Source organism: Bubalus bubalis, chromosome 9 (genome assembly GCF_019923935.1).
Source record: "Bubalus bubalis isolate 160015118507 breed Murrah chromosome 9, NDDB_SH_1, whole genome shotgun sequence".
NCBI lineage: Eukaryota > Metazoa > Chordata > Mammalia > Artiodactyla > Bovidae > Bubalus > Bubalus bubalis.
In genome coordinates this window covers 72258350-72275824 of record NC_059165.1, presented here as the reverse complement: position 1 = coordinate 72275824, position 17475 = coordinate 72258350, and the positions used below count along the sequence as shown (strand labels likewise).

Genomic DNA, 17475 nt, shown 5'->3' with positions numbered 1-17475 from the left:
GAGGAGACAGGGGCAACAGAGGATGAGATGGTTGTATAGCATCATCCACTCAATAGACATGAGATTGAGCATTGAACAAACTCCAGGAGATAGTGAAGGACAGGGAAGCCTGGCATGCTGCAGTCCAATGGGGTTGCAAAGAGTTGGACATAACTTAATGACTGAGCAACAACAATCTGGTGGCCTTTGTAGAGCAAGCCGTCTAGAAAGAAGTGAGTTAGAACTGGGCGAAGAGGTGTATTAACTAGGATAATGCTAGCTACTATAGCAAATACACCCCATGTGTATAACAGCTCGAGGAAGTTGGTCTCTCTCTCTCTCCAAACAGTCCAAAGCTGGTGTTCCTGGTTGACTGGTGGCTTGCTTTCTTACACCAATGTGTAGACCGAGGCCCCTGCCTTCTTGTGGTTCCACAAGCCCCTAGGGCTTCATCATCTTCTGTGTACAGTCAGCTAAAGAGAAAGGAAAGAATGTGGAAGACACATAGGACTTAAAAGCCTTGGCACACTCCACTCCACTCACATTCAGTTGATGGGAACAAGTTAGCGCATGGCCATACCTGACTGTGAGGGCGCCTGGGAAACTAAAGCATAGCTGTGTGCCAAAGAAGACGACATAAATTTGTCGTGAAGAGTCACTTGTTTCTGCCTTTGAAGTTTTCAGGTCATGGCCCTAGAAGGGTGCAATGGAGTAGAGGGTATAATATGAAAGATGGGGTGTCACCTTATCCTTGTAGAAAGAGGGGCCCAAACTGGAGTGGCAAGTGACTTGAGAGCTCTAAATAAGCCCATGTGTGTGTATGTGCTCAGTTGCTCAGTCCTGTCTGACTCTTTACAACCCCATGGACTCTAGCCCGCCAGGCTCCTCTGTCAATGGGGTTCTCCAGGCAAAAATACTGGAGTGAGTTGCCATGCCCTCCTCCAGGGGATCTTCCCAAGCCAAGGATAGAACCTGCATCTCCTGCATTGCAGGCAGATTCTTTACCGATGAGCCACCACAGAAGCCCCAAGTAAACCCATGGTGGTGGTTTTGTCACTAAGTTATGTCCGACTCTTGCAACCCCATGGACTGCAACCTGCCAGACTCCTCTGTCCATGGGATTTCCTAGGCAAGTATACTGGAATGGGTTGCCATTTCCTTCCCCAGGGGACCTTTCTGACCCAGGGATTGAAGCTGCATCTCCTGTATTGCAGGTGGTCTCCTGCATTGCAGGCAGATTCTTTACTGATGAGCCACCAGAGAAGTCTTAAGTAAGCCCACACTGAGGTAAAATACAAGTCCCATGCTGGATACATGCACATATAAAAAAGAGGCCAACTGAAGACTCTGAAGGGCCTGAGTTCATCTGGGACTGGGCCAGGCCGTGGAGGCAGGGTGCCCTTCTTCAGTCGACAATACTACTTGAAGGAGGGACTCTCACGTGACTTGAATGCACAGGCGTCTTTGGGAACCTGACCTGTTCCCCGCCCAGGTGGGTGAGTGTGTGCATACCTGCTTGTATGTGTCTGTCACTGGGGTGCCTGAATTCACAGGTGCCTGTGCACATGTGTGACTGTGCACAAGGGACTGTGCATTCACATGACTGAACGCCCAGATATTCCTGATGAAGGAGAACCCGTGAGTTTCTGCCCCACACACCTGAAGGGTCTGTGTGTGCCTGACCATGCCTGCAATGCAGCCGTTTCTCTGCACACACAGGAACAGGCCCGGGAAGGACAGCCTGGAGATGTCTCAGGACAGAGGTGGCAACTGTACGTATACAACTGCCAGGGGGAAAGGCACTGAATGTGCACACATCCAGGACACGGCAGGTGGGATAGGTGCGTGCTAAGTGAAGAACGCACATGGACACTCAGATCACAGTACATATGTCCTGGTGTACACGGGAGCCCCTGCAGCTTGTACAAGGGTGCCCAGGTGTGTGAACATGTACTTCTGCGTGCCCAGACATGCTCTTGGAACTCCCCAGATGGGCCAGACTGGGCTGAGTTCCTCTCTGGGCACACAGAGGCCTCTGCTGTATGTTGGTGCCTGCGTGGGGCACTGCCAAGGGTGCGTTGGCGGCATGTGTGTGTGCGCGTGAATGTGTGTGTGCGCCTGCGTGTGTGTGTGTGTGTGTATGTGTGTGTGTGTGTGTGTGTAGGAAGAAACATTCGCTCTCTTAGACCTTGCTTCTTTCTGTGGTTCGGTTTCTATAGAGACACTTCCTGTGGCAGAGAAAAGAGGTAGTGAGCTGGTGTTTCAGGATGTGAGGGCCCGCAGGAACAGACCTGGGTTCTCTCTGTCATCTGCCCGTCATCGTGCAAGCTCTGGCCGGAGCTGCCCGCAGTCCCCATGGTGGGCGCCCCACGCGGCGGGGACCCGTGAAGAGCAGCGGCATGCCAGGGAAGCCCAAGCACCTGGGTGTCCCCAACGGACGCATGGTGAGTGTGGGCTCCGGGCCAGGCCCAAGGCGGGGGGGTAGGCACACCCAGGGTGGAGCCCAACAGGCACACCCGGCAGGGCTGGGCTAGAGAAGTTGTGGACAGACAGCAGCAGGTGGTAGAACCTAGTGCCCTCATCCCAGGACCTTCCAGATGGCTCTGATGGGGACCTGGGGCCACCTTGGGGATGAGACCACAGGAGAGTAGCCATAGGCTTCTGGTCCAGTCCCCACGGCTCTCTCACCTGCTACTTAGGCACCATCTGGGGCTGCCGGCTTCCTAGAGGCGCAGGAAGACTTGGCATGCCCTTTGCTCCCTGTATACCCCCATGAGGCCCTGAACCCCCATGCCTCACTTAGCCTCAGCCCCCTCCCTCACCTGGTATCCTGATGCCATGATGAGGGGCAGCTCCTATGGGGTCACCACCCTCCACTGAGACCTGCTCCAGAGGCTTCCTGCCACAGCTAGCAGTCCTTTGGCAGCCTGGCATGGGTCAGCAGGATCAGGATAGGTCCCTGCAGCTCCTGTCTGTTCTATTCCTGGGTTTCTAGAAAGGGTGGGGGGAGCTGAGCCCTGGGATGGCCCTGGCTATTGCCGCCGCCCCACCTCTTAAATCCTCTGGTGGCTTGGCGTCCAGGTAGAGATGCCTTTGGAGAGGCAGCTTCTTTATTCATTCAGCAGATGGGACAGGCTGTGCTGGGCTTCTCGTCTCTTCCCCTGGACACCAGCCCACTTGGCAGAGACCCAGCTCCTCCTAAAAACTCCAAAAAGTCCAGACAGTGTCCTAGTCTCTGACCCAGACCCAGCCTAGAACTGTCCACAGAGACCTGGGTTCTCATCTCATCTCAGCTTTGTTGTCCTTGACTAGGGACAGACCCTCAGAGACAGACCTTCCTCCACTTGAGATGATTAAGTGGAATAATGAATCTGAGGTCCTTGAGCCACTGGGGAGTCTCCATTATATGTCAGCCCAATGCCCCTCATCATTCTCAGCACCTCTTCAAGGATGTCCTGCCTCACCAAGAAGCTGAGCTACTCCCAACCCCTACTCCTCCTATTAATTCCTAAGACCTGTCTCCACACCTCTTCCTCCAGCATCTCTTTGTTGGGCAGGAGAGAGGCAAACCCCTCCAGGTCCAGTCCCCCACCTCACTATCTACCATCAACCTAACTTTGAAAGTTTGAGCACGTAGTGGCCTCGCACTCCCTGGAGGCATGGGGCTTGGCTCACGCCTCCCAGGGCATCCATGCCAAGGAGGAACATGCCCACTCCCATACCCACCCCAGAGGTAGCTGACTTGATGCTTCTGAGCAGTGCCCAGAATTACAGGGCAGCCAGGGGGCTGAGACACCCAGCTTCTGCCCATCGCATGTCAACCCATAGCTTCTTTAAGTCCATGGACACCCCAGCTCCTCTCAGAAACTTTCACACTCAGGTTTATCTTTGCCCTTCCCCAACTCCATCCTGACTCTCTGTGCTACCTCTTGGCATCCCGAGGGTCACAGATCAGCCACTCACTGGCCCTCAGGCAGGCTTCTGCAGCCATGCTCAGCTGAAATGGAGAGGGATAGGCAGGCATCAGATTCATATATCCACAGATGTGGTCCAGCTGTCAGCCTCCTTCCATGAGTTACTTCCTGAGGGAGGTTCAGAGGAGGACATGACATGCTAAAAGCAGCTGGCAGGTAGAGGGACCTGCCTGTGAACCTGGCCGATCTGACTCGATGCCAGGACTCCTCCGCCTCCCAGAATTGCCTGGCTCAGTCCGCCCCTATCTCCCCCTGCCGCCACCCCCACCTGTCATTCCCTGCTGAGGCAGCTTCAATTGTCAGCCTCGTCTTTCTGCCACTCAGCTTGTCAGGCGGTTGCAATGCAACCTGTCACTTAGAGATGGCTCCCAGCCCCCTCCCAGAGAGGCCTTCACATGGTCCCAGCTGCTGCTTCATTTGTTCACTCACACATTCGTTCAACAACCCCTCCTTCGGGCCTGCTCAGTGCTGGCCCTGTCCCAGGCATCAGGACCCAGGCCCATTGCCCTAGCCCCTGCCTTCAAACAGCTCCTGGTCTGGCAAAGCACAGAAGGCACAGCACAAATGCTGGGATAAAATGCAGGCTTGGCTAAGAGCGTGGGTCAGGAAGAGAGAAAGCTTGAGGTGGACCTGGGAAGGAAAACCAACTTTTCCAGTCGTTTCATGCATTGTTGGTGTGGAAGGTGTCCTGAAAGGATGTGCCAGCCAGAGCGGGGAGTAGCTTGGGGAAATGCCTAGACTCGGGGAAACAGGAACAAGGCCTGAGGGCTGGCGAGCCTAAAGCCTGGAGTTACTGAGTCTTGTCACTCTCAGGGCACCCAGTCTTCCTTCTGGGGGAGACCTGCAAGGCAGAGCCCACTTCACCTTGGAATCCAGGGCTAGGGGTCAGCTCCAAGGGCTGACTCAGGCTGCAGAGCCAGGCAGCCATGTCTTCCCAGATAGGATCTTGGGGCCTAGTCACCCCAAGCCAGGATGAAATGAGATGACAGTATAGAGGGCCTGGTTCAGAAGTTGCTCAGTAAATCAGACTTCCTTTTGAAGTCTGACCCCCTCCAGAGGGCAGAGTTCATCCAGGAGCCCCTGAGCTCTTTACCCCAATCAACCTTGCCCAGCTACACCCCAGGGGCTGAGAGGCCCTGGGCCTCTCATCTCCTTGGTATGTCTCCTGTGCACGCAGGGAGGAAACTCTGTGGAGGACAGACCTCAAGCTCCTGAGGCAGGCACACTGGGGCCCTAATTTCAACTTGGGCGCTCCCTAGCTGTGTAGTTTCTTTGGGTTTCATCTGTAAAACGGAAGCCATAATACCTACCACCCCAGGTGAGGATGGAGGGAGAACGTGGCTGTGTGCCATTGCTGTCGGAGAGAGCACAGGAAACCCTGGGCCACTCTTACCTGGGTATTCTCAGACACCAGCGACTCCCCCAGCGCCCATTTCCAAGGAAAGAACTATGACAAACTGAGGCCACATCATGGGTCAGGGGCACCACTACCACCACACCCTTCCTCATCCCTTCTTCCCCTTTTCTCCCATTCACTCACCACTTCTCCTCGGGCAGGCCAGGGTGGGGCAAGGCCAGCCTGGCTCAGCACAACTTCCCCAGGCCCAGGAGCCTGGACAGGTCAGAGCCCTGAGTAGCAGCAGCAGCCACTCTCCTTGCTGCACACCCACCACATCCCTTCCTGGCAACCCTGGAGGATGAGAGTGCTGAGCGCCAGACTACCCAGGGGGAAACTGAGGCCCAGAGAAGGGAAGTGACTTGCCCTGGAATGGTGATCTGGAACTGGACTCCATCCCCACTCCCTGCCACTTCCTGTCTCAGCCCCAGCTCTATGGGTTAACATCTAGTGGGGCAAGAGAGGGCCAGGAAGAACTGTAGGCCACAGAGATGGGGGGTCCGGAGCCACAGCATCCCTGATGGAGGGGTGCCAGTGTCTCTTGCAAGGGCAGAGGGGGGCTATGTGGGCCCCCATGGCTGCTTGGGAGCACTTGGGCTAGTGCTTTTTATGGAGGGAGTTCAGGCCAATTCTCTCCTGTAGTACAGGCCTGCCTTCCAGGAGCTACAGGATGGAAGGGGAGAGGTCCAGACATAAACAGGCAGCATGCACTGGACGGGGATCAGGGCAGCTGGTGTTTAGGGATAACCGATGTCAGCAGGCAGAGACTGCAGGCAGGAGCAGGAGCAGATACCAGGCAGAGGAAACAGCAAAGCAGGAAGCAGGAGTGTGAAGGGGTGTGGGCAAAATAAAAGTCTGATAAAGCAGAGGGTGGAGGTGAGGGGGAGGCCACGGGGGAGGCTGAAGAGGTTCATTAGTCAGGTCCCAGCAGAGCTTCAGCTGTAACCCAGCAACTGCTCTGCCTCCCAGATGGAGTGGGACCAGAAGAGGACCAGGGAGCCAGCCCCATCTAAAGACACAATCCATGAAACAAGATGTAAGGAACAAAACACAAGTGTAAGCCAGCCCAGGTCCCTCTGCCTTCTCTGGGGTTCTGGCTTGCCCATGAGCATCCTGCTACTCCGCTGCCCCACCCCTCCAACCAGGGGAGAGTGCAGTGGAGAGCGCTGAGCCAGGGAGAGGCTGAGTCCAGGCTGGAGGGCGGGCCAGAGAGACGGTGGTGGGTGGGAGGAGGAAGGGCCAGATGGCCACTGTGGATGAGGAGGGGAAAGTCAGGCTGGTTCCTGGAGACCTGACCTGGTGACCAAGGCTGGAAACAGCCACAGAGCAGCCTGGGGAGGAAGAACTCGGGGCAGGCAGATGTCCACGAGGGCGCAAGTCTGTGCTAAGTCGTTTCAGTTGGGTCTGACTCTTTGCTATCCTATGGACTGTAGCGTGCCAGGCTCCTCTGTCTATGGGATTCTCCAGGCAAGAATACTGGAGTGGGTTGCCATGCCCTCCTCCAGGAGATCTTCCCCACCCAGGGATCGAACCCGTGTCTCTTAGGTCTCCTGCACTAGTAGGCAATTTCTTTACCACTAGTGCCACCTGGGAAGCCCCGCCCATGAGGGCAGCTGCCAGGAAAGGGAAAGAACAGCTGGAAGGAATCTTGAGCTTCAGCTTGTCCCCTTCACACCCCCCAGGAGTTTGTCCCGCAGCCCCAGGGGAGGATTCTGATGAAGCTGTCAGATGGGAGAGCGCAGAGGCAGCTGGGCGAGGGCTGGGGCGGCTGCGCGAGGGCTGGGGCGCCCAGGTGAGGGGGCACAGCTTGGTTCCATGCCCAGTTTCTCTGTGCACAAGCTTTCCTTCCTCCTCATCAACGTCTTATTCCCACAGTCCAGCTTGGAGACAGGCTCGGGGGGGGCCAAGGTGGTAAAACTAGAAAAGGACAGGGCTAGGATTTGAATCCGGGTCCAGCGGACCCAGTACCTGTACGTTTCCCTCTACAGCAGGGCTTGGCAAAGCTGAAAGCTGAAGCAGGGTCAGACACCAACACTAGTGAGACAACAATAATAGTTATGTTCCTTGAAATTTACCACATGCCAGGTGGTGCTCTGAGTTCTAAGTATATTTAATTTCTTTAATTACAGCAAGCCTTTGAAGTCAGGACCATTATTTGCCCCGTCTGGTGGCACTAGTGGTAAAGAACCCGCCTGCCCCACAGGAGATACAAGACATGAGGGTTCAATCCCCGGGTTGGGAAGATCCCCTGGAGGAGGGCATGACAACCCACTCCAGCATTCTTGCCTGGAGACTCCCATGGACAGAGGAGCCTGGTGGGCTACAGTCCATGGGGCCGCACAGAGTTGGACACGACTGAAGGGACTTAGCATGTACAGAGAATGCAGGCACAGAGGGGTGAAGCATCCTGCCCAAGGTCACAGAGCACAAATTTGAACTCAGGTTGCCTGGGACCTGCTTCTGTAAGTAACAGAAATGCATCAAACTGGCCCCAGAGTCCTCTGAGGAGAGTGTGAACTCCTTCTAGAGGAACCAGTTGTTGCTCAGGAACAGCCAGGATTGCCGTGCTGGGAAGAAGCTCAGGGTAGCTGGGGCAGAAACCGGGTGTCATGTGAAATGCCTGACTCTTAAATGTGGGTAACCCCTTTTAAGTTAAAAAAAAAATTCTGATATTAATAACATCCTACCTGTTTGCAGGCCAGCTTTGGCCCACAGATGTGTGACCCGGGTGCTCCCAGGTAGAAGTGGGGGACAGAGAGGAATATTCCAGCCAGGAGGGCAGGGGGAGGCTTCCTGGGGAGGAGACATCTGCACACGTGTTTCCAGTAGGGATGGAGTGAAGGGACAGGTGGTGGAAGCTCCTGTGACAGGACCTGGTGAAAATGCAGCAGGGCCAAGGCAGGAAGGAACCGGGGATCAGTCAAACCCTGGTGATAGGAAGAAAACCAGATGCAGAGAAGCTGGTTCCCAGCCCTGCGCTGGTGGCGGCAGAAAGTGGCTTCCATTTGGGACTGGCTGAGCTGGAAGGGCTTATGGGGCATTTGGGTGGAGATGTCAGCAGGAAGTTGGCTATACGTGTTTGAAGCTGGGGAGATGTGGGAGGGAGAAAGGGCCTAGAACAGAGTCAGAGAAGGGTAAAGGCCGCCTTGCATGTATAGATAATGAGGAAGCTGGAGGAGCTGCTAGGAAGGTAGGAAGACCAAGGGAAACCACTGTGAGAGTCATTTTGAAAGGAGGGTTTTTCTGTTTCACTAATGGCTGGGATTCCCAGAGAAGTCAGAATTGTGCACCCAGGGTGGGGAGTGAGGGAGGGGGCACAGAGGTCGGGATTGACCTCTGTAGCTACTCCCGGTGAGGTTCGTAACCAGCCACACCAACACTGCCTGGAAGAACCTGAAGCTCCAGAGGTGCCCCTGCATCATTCTAATGCACACGAAAATTTGAGAACCACTGCTCTCTACTATAAAATAGAACCCCATGCCCTGCCCAAGGTAGGGTGTTTCCAAGAAGAAACAGTTACAATAAGGAGATCATCAGTTACACAGGTAATCTCTCCTTTCTCAAAGAAAACAGCCAACATCGATATATCACTTGCCACATGCTGGCCCCTGTTGTAGATACTGGAAATATATTAAGTTGATTTGACCCTCACAGCAGGCACAGGAAGTAAGTCACTATTATTATCACTCCCCCCTCACTTATAGATGGAGACAAACAAGTAACTTGCCCAAAGTCACAGAGCTAGTAACAGAAACAAGATTCAAACTTTATGCTCCTACCCACCATGCTCAACATCCGGGCTCACCCAGTGGGAGCTAGGGGTCTACCAGGAGTGACTGGAGGGTACCTGGCATAAGTCCTAGCACACAAGGTGGTTGGCACATGATGGAAGGGGAGCCCAGGGCAGCCTGCGAAAAACCATGAGCAAGCAGTGATCCTGCTAAGGATGCCCAGCATGGCCCTCCAGGCAGATGAGAACACAGCTCTGGTCCCAGGGGCTGGGCCTCAAACTGTCCCTTGAGAATCCCCCCGGGGCTCTACTCTGACTTTCTGCCTTGGGTTTCTTGTAGGTTCTGGCTGTCTCCGATGGAGGTAAGTGTCAAAGTGTATAGAGAAAGCCTGGCTGGAGTTGGGGGTGGGGGTTGAGGGGGGTGTATGTGGAGAAAGGGTGGGGATACCCCTGCCATTTGCTTTCTTTCCAGGGAAAGTACCTGAGATGGGATTGGGCCAGGGGCTGGGGAAGGCCACAAGGCTCACCTGCACTTATCCATCCCCCTGCAGAGCTGAGCAGCACGACTGGGCCCCAGGGCCAGGGCGAGGGCCGAGGCAGCTCCCTCAGCATCCACAGCCTCCCCAGTGGCCCCAGCAGCCCCTTCCCCACCGAGGAGCAGCCTGTGGCCAGCTGGGGCCTGTCCTTCGAGCGGCTGCTACAGGACCCACTGGGCCTGGCTTACTTCACTGTAAGCCCTGGGGTGGGATAGGGAGGGTGGATGGCAGTGGCCACCATGGGGGGAAGGGCGGGGTGGGGGCATGGGAGAGGGCATGGCTGGGGTTTCAGGCTGGCCAGATTTGGACTCCTCTGTCGGCTTCCTCATCCAGCCTTTCTTTGGCACTCATTGCTCTTCTCCCAACTGGGAAGTTTCCTTCTCTCTGCCTCTTTTTTCCCTCTATGTGCCTCTGGATCTGATCCCATCTGTCTATTTGGTTTTGCCTCTGGGCCCTCTTTCTATCCCAATCTCTTTGACCACATCCCCTGACTAGGTCTCTGGGTCTCCACCTGCCTCCTCCTTCTCCCCATCCCCAGGAGTTCCTGAAGAAGGAGTTCAGTGCTGAGAATGTGACTTTCTGGAAGGCCTGCGAGCGCTTCCAGCAGATCCCGGCCAGCGACACCCAGCAGGTGGGGTGAAGGGGGAGCTGAGGCTGCGAGAGATGGGACCAAGCCCTGAGCCATGCCCCTGACCTCCTGTCCGTCCCTGCCCCAGTTAGCTCAGGAGGCCCGTAACATCTACCAGGAGTTCCTGTCCAGCCAGGCGCTGAGCCCCGTAAACATCGACCGGCAGGCCTGGCTCGGCGAGGAAGTGCTGGCAGAACCGCGACCGGACATGTTCCGGGCCCAGCAGCTTCAGGTGAGCTGTCCCAGGGGGCGGGGCCTGGGATAAAGGGCGTCGCCTCTGAAGGGAGCTGGGCGGAGCAGAGGCAGGGCCAGATCCAGGGGCGGAGCCTGAGCGGCAGAGATGGTGGGGGTGGGGTGGGGAAGAGAGCAAATCTGGATGCTGGGACTCGGCTAAAGGTAGGGGCAGGGCGCGGGTCAGAGGGAAGACGAGAGTCTACTGTGAAGGAGGGGTTGGGGGGCGGCGCCTGGGGCAAGGAGGGGCTCGGGGCTCGCCTCCAAAGTTGGGGATGCACCCAAGCCCCAGGGCCGGGTCTGGAACCTTGGCGGCTCGCTGAGCGCTCTCGGCGGCTAGCTGAGCGCTCTCCGCAGCTCACCGCCCGGCGCCGCCTCCGCAGATCTTCAACTTGATGAAGTTCGACAGCTATGCGCGCTTCGTCAAATCCCCTCTGTACCGCGAGTGCCTCCTGGCGGAGGCCGAGGGTCGCCCCCTGCGGGAACCTGGATCCTGGCGCCCCGGCAGCCCCGACACCATGAGAAAGGTGCGCACGCGGGGTTGTGGGGGGCAGTGTCCCGGTGCAGATCTGCGGGGGTCGCTCACGGTCGGCCTGAGGGCTGGCACCCCGCCCAGTGCCATTGCCTTCCGTGTGTCTTGCAGAAGCCGAAGCTAAAGCCCGGGAAGTCGCTGCCGCTGGGCGTGGAGGAGCTGGGGCAGCTGCCACCTGCTGAGGGCCGCCCGCTCCGCAAGTCCTTCCGCAGGGGTGAGGCAGAAGCGGGCCGCAGAGATAGAGAGGGCAGGAAACTGGGCAAGTCTGGAGAACAACCCCTTCCTCCTACTGGTCCTGCAGTCTAAGTCAGTGAAAATCGAAATGCAGGGCCCTGTGGACCCCCACCCCCACCCCGCCACGTTCCCCTGGTGGTTCGGTTCCCACGCTAGAGCCCAGAAGTTTGGGAAGTCCCCATCAGTAGCGAAGCCTCCCGGAACCCAAACACCGTTAGACCCCTGAAAAAGGGCTCCAGCAGAGTCCGCTCGGGTGCAGAGAGGCCTCAGCAGAGGGGTGAGGAGAGGGGGCCTGTCCTGCTCAGTCTTCCTCTCCTCTAGAACTAGCCGGCGGGGCGGCCAACACAACCTTGCGCCGTGAGTCCCAGGGATCGCTCAACTCCTCTGCCAGTCTGGACCTGGGCTACCTTGCCTTTGCCAGCAGCAAATCTGAGGTAAGCCAACTGCTAGGTGAGATGAGGTGTGGGCCCAGGTCACTGACTCTTACCCCTTTGAGTGGCCACCGTGATCATTCTCCGTCACTAGCCCCACTTCATCCCCTACTTGATCCATATGGCCAACAACTCAGCCTCCTTACTTTCTTCCTGTCCTCACTGCTTTGGGCCCCATGCATATTACGGGTGAACTCTTCAGCCTGTGTGTGCATGTGTGGGTGACCAGGTGTATAGAGCGTGTGTGTAGCAGTCGGTGGGTAGACCAGTCTCTTGGGTGCCCATAGGCTTGGGTGAGTATACATGTATTCCCATAGGAGGATGTATCCTGCCTGTCTGCAAGTGTGCCCTTGGGCACGTGTGTGCCTGTGTGTGCCCCAGTGAGCTTACCTGTGTACCTGTCTCTGTGTCCTTGCATGTGTACACATCACTTCCCTTGACATCTGCTCTGGATCAGAGCCACCGGAAGAGCCTTGGGAGCTCAGAAGGTGAGAATGAAAGCCGACCAGGGAAGTACTGCTGCGTATACCTGCCTGATGGCACAGCCTCCTTGGCCCTGGCCCGACCTGGCCTCACCATCCGTGACATGCTGGCAGGCATCTGTGAAAAACGAGGCCTCTCTCTACCTGACATCAAGGTCTACCTGGTGGGCAATGAGCAGGTGTGAACCTGGCCTGGTCTCCAACTCTAAATCCCTTCCTGATCCTGAACCACGCCCCCCCCATTCCTGTCTCTGCTCAGCTGTGACCCCAACATCAATTCCATCTCTAACTTTAACCCATCCCCCATTCCTACCCACTTCCTGACTCCAGCCCTCACTACAACCTTCAACCCCATGCCCAACTTCAAATCAATCCAGCACCAATTCCTCACTCAAATTCAGATATCTACTCTTACCCCACAAAAATCCTGTCCCCATCCCATTCCCATCCTGGTTTCCATCTTCATTCATATCCACAGACTGTGATATGAATGTGATATGAAGAGACTCCACTGCTGGAGCTGGGTTTTTCCCTGTCACCCCCAGACTTCAGACTGCCCATTCCTGAAATGGCCATTTGGAGACCCTTCACTCCCTCTAGGAAAGCCCAACTTCATCCAGCCTATGAAAAATTTTCCTTTAGGTACAAACTAGCATAGCTTTGAACTTAAACTAAACCATCCGATAAGGGGGAATCTAAAGAAAGGATGCTATATCCCAGGGAGAACTGTCAGAACATCATTCACCCAGTAGACATTCCTAAGGCCCTGCCAGGTGAGTGAGCAGAGGGACCCAGGGTCCTCCAGGTCCAAAGGCAGGAGGTGAGCCAAGCAGAATGTGATCACAGAGGAGGAGTTGACCCTCCAGAGAGTTTCTGGGGCAAGATAGGCATTTCTGGGTGGTCCCAGGAGGCTTCAGAGAACAGGTGGTGGTTGATGAGGATGAGTTTGCCTGGCAGAGCTGTGGGGGGAGGACATTCAGGCAGAGGGGGATCTAAGAAGTGCTGGGCACATTCAGAGGCCTGGAGCACAGGAGTGTGAGGGCCACAGTGGAAGAAACTCTGCCCATTCTCTTGGCCTCCCAGGCAGCCTCCACAACCCAGATGGGTTCTCATGTCTGCTAAATATAACTTCACACCCACACTCCACCTGTCCCTGCAGACAGCACAGGCCTGTTCCCTGGGAGAGGCTGCCTCCCAGCCCTCGGCTGGTGCAGGTCGCCGGGTGATCACTACTTTTGTGTACCAACTGTGTCAGGCACTGTGTAAGATACTTCACATCCTTCTGGCCTCACAGGTGTCTTGAGGGAAGAGCTCTTTTTTTTTTTTGCAGTGAGGAAACAAGAAGTGTCCTTAGTAGGTGGGAATGGAGAGAAGTGGACAAGTGTAAAAAAATAAGGACAAGGCCTGGGTGGCTGACCAAAGGTGGGTGGTGAGGGAGGAAATGCGTCTAGCTGCCAGGGTTAAGTTTCACGTGCCTGAGGAACAAAGGGCAGCTGTCCAGGGGGCAGATCCCCACTTGGCTCAGGAAGAGGTAGTTTCTTCCAGCCCTTAAGCTGGCCCTTTTAACCAAGTAGCCCCATTACTATTTCCTGCTTACCTCACCTCCATGTTTCCCATAACTCTGCTCCTTTTCCAAGTCTTTCCAGCATTCTTGCCACCCTTCTCCCTAGTCTGGGCCACTCTAGGCTCTGATCCAGCCTGGTCTCTTACTCTGTCCGCATCTCTATGGCTCACCGGACCATCAGCCCTTCCCTCTGACCCTTAGGGAGCCTCCATAGTCTAGGTCGTGGAAGGACGTGAGAATGACCTGGGATGGGGGGAGGGGGAAGGAGAAGGAATTCTGAAACTCTGCCCTTCTGCGTCTGCAGAAGGCCCTAGTCCTGGATCAGGACTGCACCGTGCTCGCAGACCAGGAAGTGCGGCTGGAGAACAGAATCACCCTCGAGTAAGTGGTGAATCACCCTCGAGTAATCACACCTCAGCCGAGGGTCCCAGCACTCACTGGGGTCCCAGTTCGGGCTGCTGTTGTCCTTCCAAGTCCGGCCCCTGTACTAACCCCGCCCCCTAGGCTAAGGCCCCACCTCCCATCGGTCCCACCGCCCAGTTCAGGCTCCACCCCCTCTTGGGCCAGTCCCTGGTGGGTTGGGGGAGAGGCGCGCAGGGCTCTCCACCCTTCTGCAGCGCTAGGGTCCCGCGCAGGCTCGAGGTGTCGGCGCTGGAGCGCCTGGTGCGGATCTCGGCCAAGCCCACCAAGCGGCTGCAGGAGGCGCTGCAGCCCATCCTCACAAAGCACGGCCTGAGCCCGCAGCAAGTGGTGTTACGCCTGGTAAGCCGCGGGGCCGAGGGACCGGGGCACAGCGGGGAGGGCTGCCTGTCCCGCGGGCTACTGACCTGTGGCTTCAGCCAGGCGAGAAGCAGCCGCTGGATCTGGAGAAACTAGTGAGTTCGGTGGCCTCCCAGAGATTGGTTTTGGACACTCTCCCAGGTAAGGGATGTTGGCCCCATGGCTTGGTCCCCCAGAATACCTCTGCCCCAATAGGAAGGGGGTCCAGGCAGGAGGCAAACAGGAATTGTGGTGCCCTCTGCTGCAGGTGTGACGATCCCTCAGGCTGGTGACATACCCCCCTGCCACAGTCAGGTGAGCCAGGGGCTGGGTGCCCTCTTTTGCCCATCAGTCTCCCCTCCTGGTTATGGCTCCAACACCACGTTCTCACAGGGTGGACTGCCTAGAATCCAGGACAAGGCCACCAACCTCCCTCCACCGTCCCTGAACTCACTGGCCCAAGTGCCCAGTAGTATCACTGGAAAGCGGCAGACCTGTGACATTGAAGGTATGTTGGGAATAGTGGCGGCTAGGGACCAGAATGGTTGAGGACCATTGAGGGAGGGTGGCCTCAGAGAGCCTTGAGCTGAGGCAGGGGCCTGGATGTCACTGGGTTGGAACAGGGTCTCCTGGGATTGAGGGACCAGAAGGGCCAGGATGGGGGCAGGAAGGGAGCATTAGTGCTGGGTTTAGGGAGGCTGTGGCCATAGTAAGGACAGTGGGTCTGTGATGGGCCAGCATAAGTAGGTCTGCACCCATGGGCCCCTTGACTCTGCCACCACCCCCAGGCCTGGTGGAGCTGCTGAACCGAGTGCAGAGCTGTGGAGCCCATGACCAGAGGGGCCTTCTGCGCAAAGAGGACCTAGTGCTTCCAGAATTTCTGCAGCTGCCTGCCCAAGGACCCAACTCCCAGCAGCCTCCACCACAAGTGGAATCTGCAGCCCAGCCCAAGGGGAGCACCTCGGACTCCACTGTTCACTCTGCCCTCTGACAGCTACCCAACAGTCCAGGCTGGCTGCATGGCACCTGGCGGGCCAAGCATGCCATGGGCCCGCTCTGCATGCCCTGTCTGTGCCATGAGTGTCCCTGGCTCCTTCCTGCCACGGGCAGGCCCGCAGGAAGAGGTGGAAGGAGTAGAGAGGAGACTCAGGGAAGTGACACCCCACAGCTGCCACCACTTAGTCCCTTAACGGGTTTGCTCATCCATCCCTCGCTGCCAGGCCACCAGGGGGAGGTGGGCCTAGCCCCCAGTGCAGATGTGCCCAGTGCAGAGGGGCGGCATTGGCAGTGCCAGCCTCCCCACCGCGTGCCAGGCCTCAGCGGGGAGCAGGAGGAGGGGCTGGCCCTTCTTCCAGTAGTTGGTCTGAGTAAGGCCTGGGGGTGCAGACAGGCAGCCCCTCCCTCTACCCAGAAACTTGGACTGTGCAGTTGGCTTGGGGCAGCTGGGTTTGTCCTGGATGTATGATATTGTTATTATAATTATTATTATTATTCTGCCATAAGGTGTCTTCCTTGTGTGCCAGTCTACACTGTGCGCCGCCCCCACCCCAAAATTGCATTGCCTTTGTCACTAAGGTCAGTGCCAGGAAGTTCTTGGGGGCCTCAGGATGTACCCCCTGACTTCCTGTTGTCAGAGCCTCTCTTCCTGATTGCACGGAGTATAGGGTGTAAGTGTAAGAGACAGAGACAGCCAGAGAGAGGGAGGGAGGGACAGAGGAAGTGGGGGAGGGAGGAAGGGGAGAAGAGAGGAAAGGGAAGGGGGGGCAGACCCCTCTGGGGAGCTGTGCCTCTGCTGGCGTCCTCGTGCTGTTCCTAGGTCTCTGAATCTGAGTACAGTGTCTGGTCACTCAACTCCTTTGCTAGTGGAGACTAAATATGTCTCTGTAGACATGGCAGTGGGCTCCTTTGGATTCCTTGAAGGCCTCAAGGAGGACACTGGCTGTTGTGGCAAGGGCAGGTTCTGGCCCTACCTGTTTTGGCTGTTTGGTCTTCCCTGTCTCCAGGCAGCCAGGGAAGCCCAGAGCCCACCCAGGAGGAGAAGCAATGATCCCTTTTAACATTCTGTGATTCTTTTGGGGAGAAACACACTCTTTTTTAATTGAAGTATGGTTGATTGATAATATTATATTTGTTTCAGGTGTACAGGAAGGTGATTCTGTTTTAAGTTTAATGGAGGTATAGCAAACATACGGAAGTCATGACTATATAACTTGAATTATCATGAAGAGCACACAAACCAAGAGAGATTCCGTTTTTGGGGTTTTTTTTCAGATTATGAGATAAATTATGAGAATGGGATTAACAGGTACAAGCTACTTAAGATAGATAAGCAACAAAGATTTACTGTATAACGCAGGGAACTATATTCAAATCTTATAATAATATATAATGGAGAATAATCTGAGATTGATTGTTATATATTTATCTTGTATACAGCCAAGTTCTCTTATTAATTCTGGGTGGGGTTGTTTTTATTTGTTTTTGTTTTTAACTAGATCCTCTTAGGGTTTTATAGATATTCAATATCATCTGCAAATAAAGGGAATCATGTCTCTTTTTCCACTGGCATACTTTAATTTGACTTTTTATTAAAGCAATTTCAAATTTGTAAAAAGTTACAAAAATAAAAATAGTACAAGGATCATCCATATACCTGTTTGTTCTAGCATTTGCTCTGAGTGTGTATCCATGTGTGTGTGAGTGCTTGTTTTTTTTTTAGCACTTTTGAGGGTAAGTTATGTCCAAAACTCTAGTGTGTATTTCTGAAGAATAAGGATATTCTCTTACCACAGTAGTTATCAACATGAAATTGACAGATACTTTTATCTAATCCACAATCTATATTCAAATTTATGAAGTCTCTTATAGCATCTTTCCCCCTCTAATATAGGATTCAGTCTAGGGCCAGGTATCACATTTAATCATCATGTCTGTTTAGCCTCCTATAATCTGGAATCAGGGAGAACCCAGGAAGGAGAGCCCCAGCCTTCAGGCAGAGA

At 55.3% G+C, this 17475-nt stretch overlaps 1 protein-coding gene across 3 annotated transcripts; it reads left to right on the top strand.

Annotated features, from left to right (window-relative positions):
* Positions 1–2273: 2273 nt before the first annotated feature.
* Positions 2274–17124, top strand: RGS14 (regulator of G protein signaling 14). 3 transcript variants are annotated; one of them, XM_006042916.3, is made up of 15 exons: positions 2274–2423; positions 9420–9441; positions 9631–9809; positions 10154–10246; positions 10332–10475; positions 10858–11001; positions 11118–11220; positions 11562–11674; positions 12129–12332; positions 14022–14098; positions 14353–14479; positions 14557–14638; positions 14745–14791; positions 14870–14984; positions 15265–17124. In XM_006042916.3, the coding sequence occupies exons 1-15, from the start codon at positions 2379–2381 to the stop codon at positions 15465–15467; spliced, it is 1698 nt and encodes a 565-aa protein (XP_006042978.1). In that variant the 5' UTR covers positions 2274–2378; the 3' UTR covers positions 15468–17124. The 3 variants fall into 3 exon arrangements, with proteins under 3 accessions (XP_006042978.1, XP_044803703.1, XP_025148727.1); XM_025292942.2 differs by having other exon boundaries at positions 2308–2423; positions 9552–9809; XM_044947768.1 differs by lacking the exon at positions 9631–9809 and having other exon boundaries at positions 2304–2423.
* Positions 17125–17475: the final 351 nt, after the last annotated feature.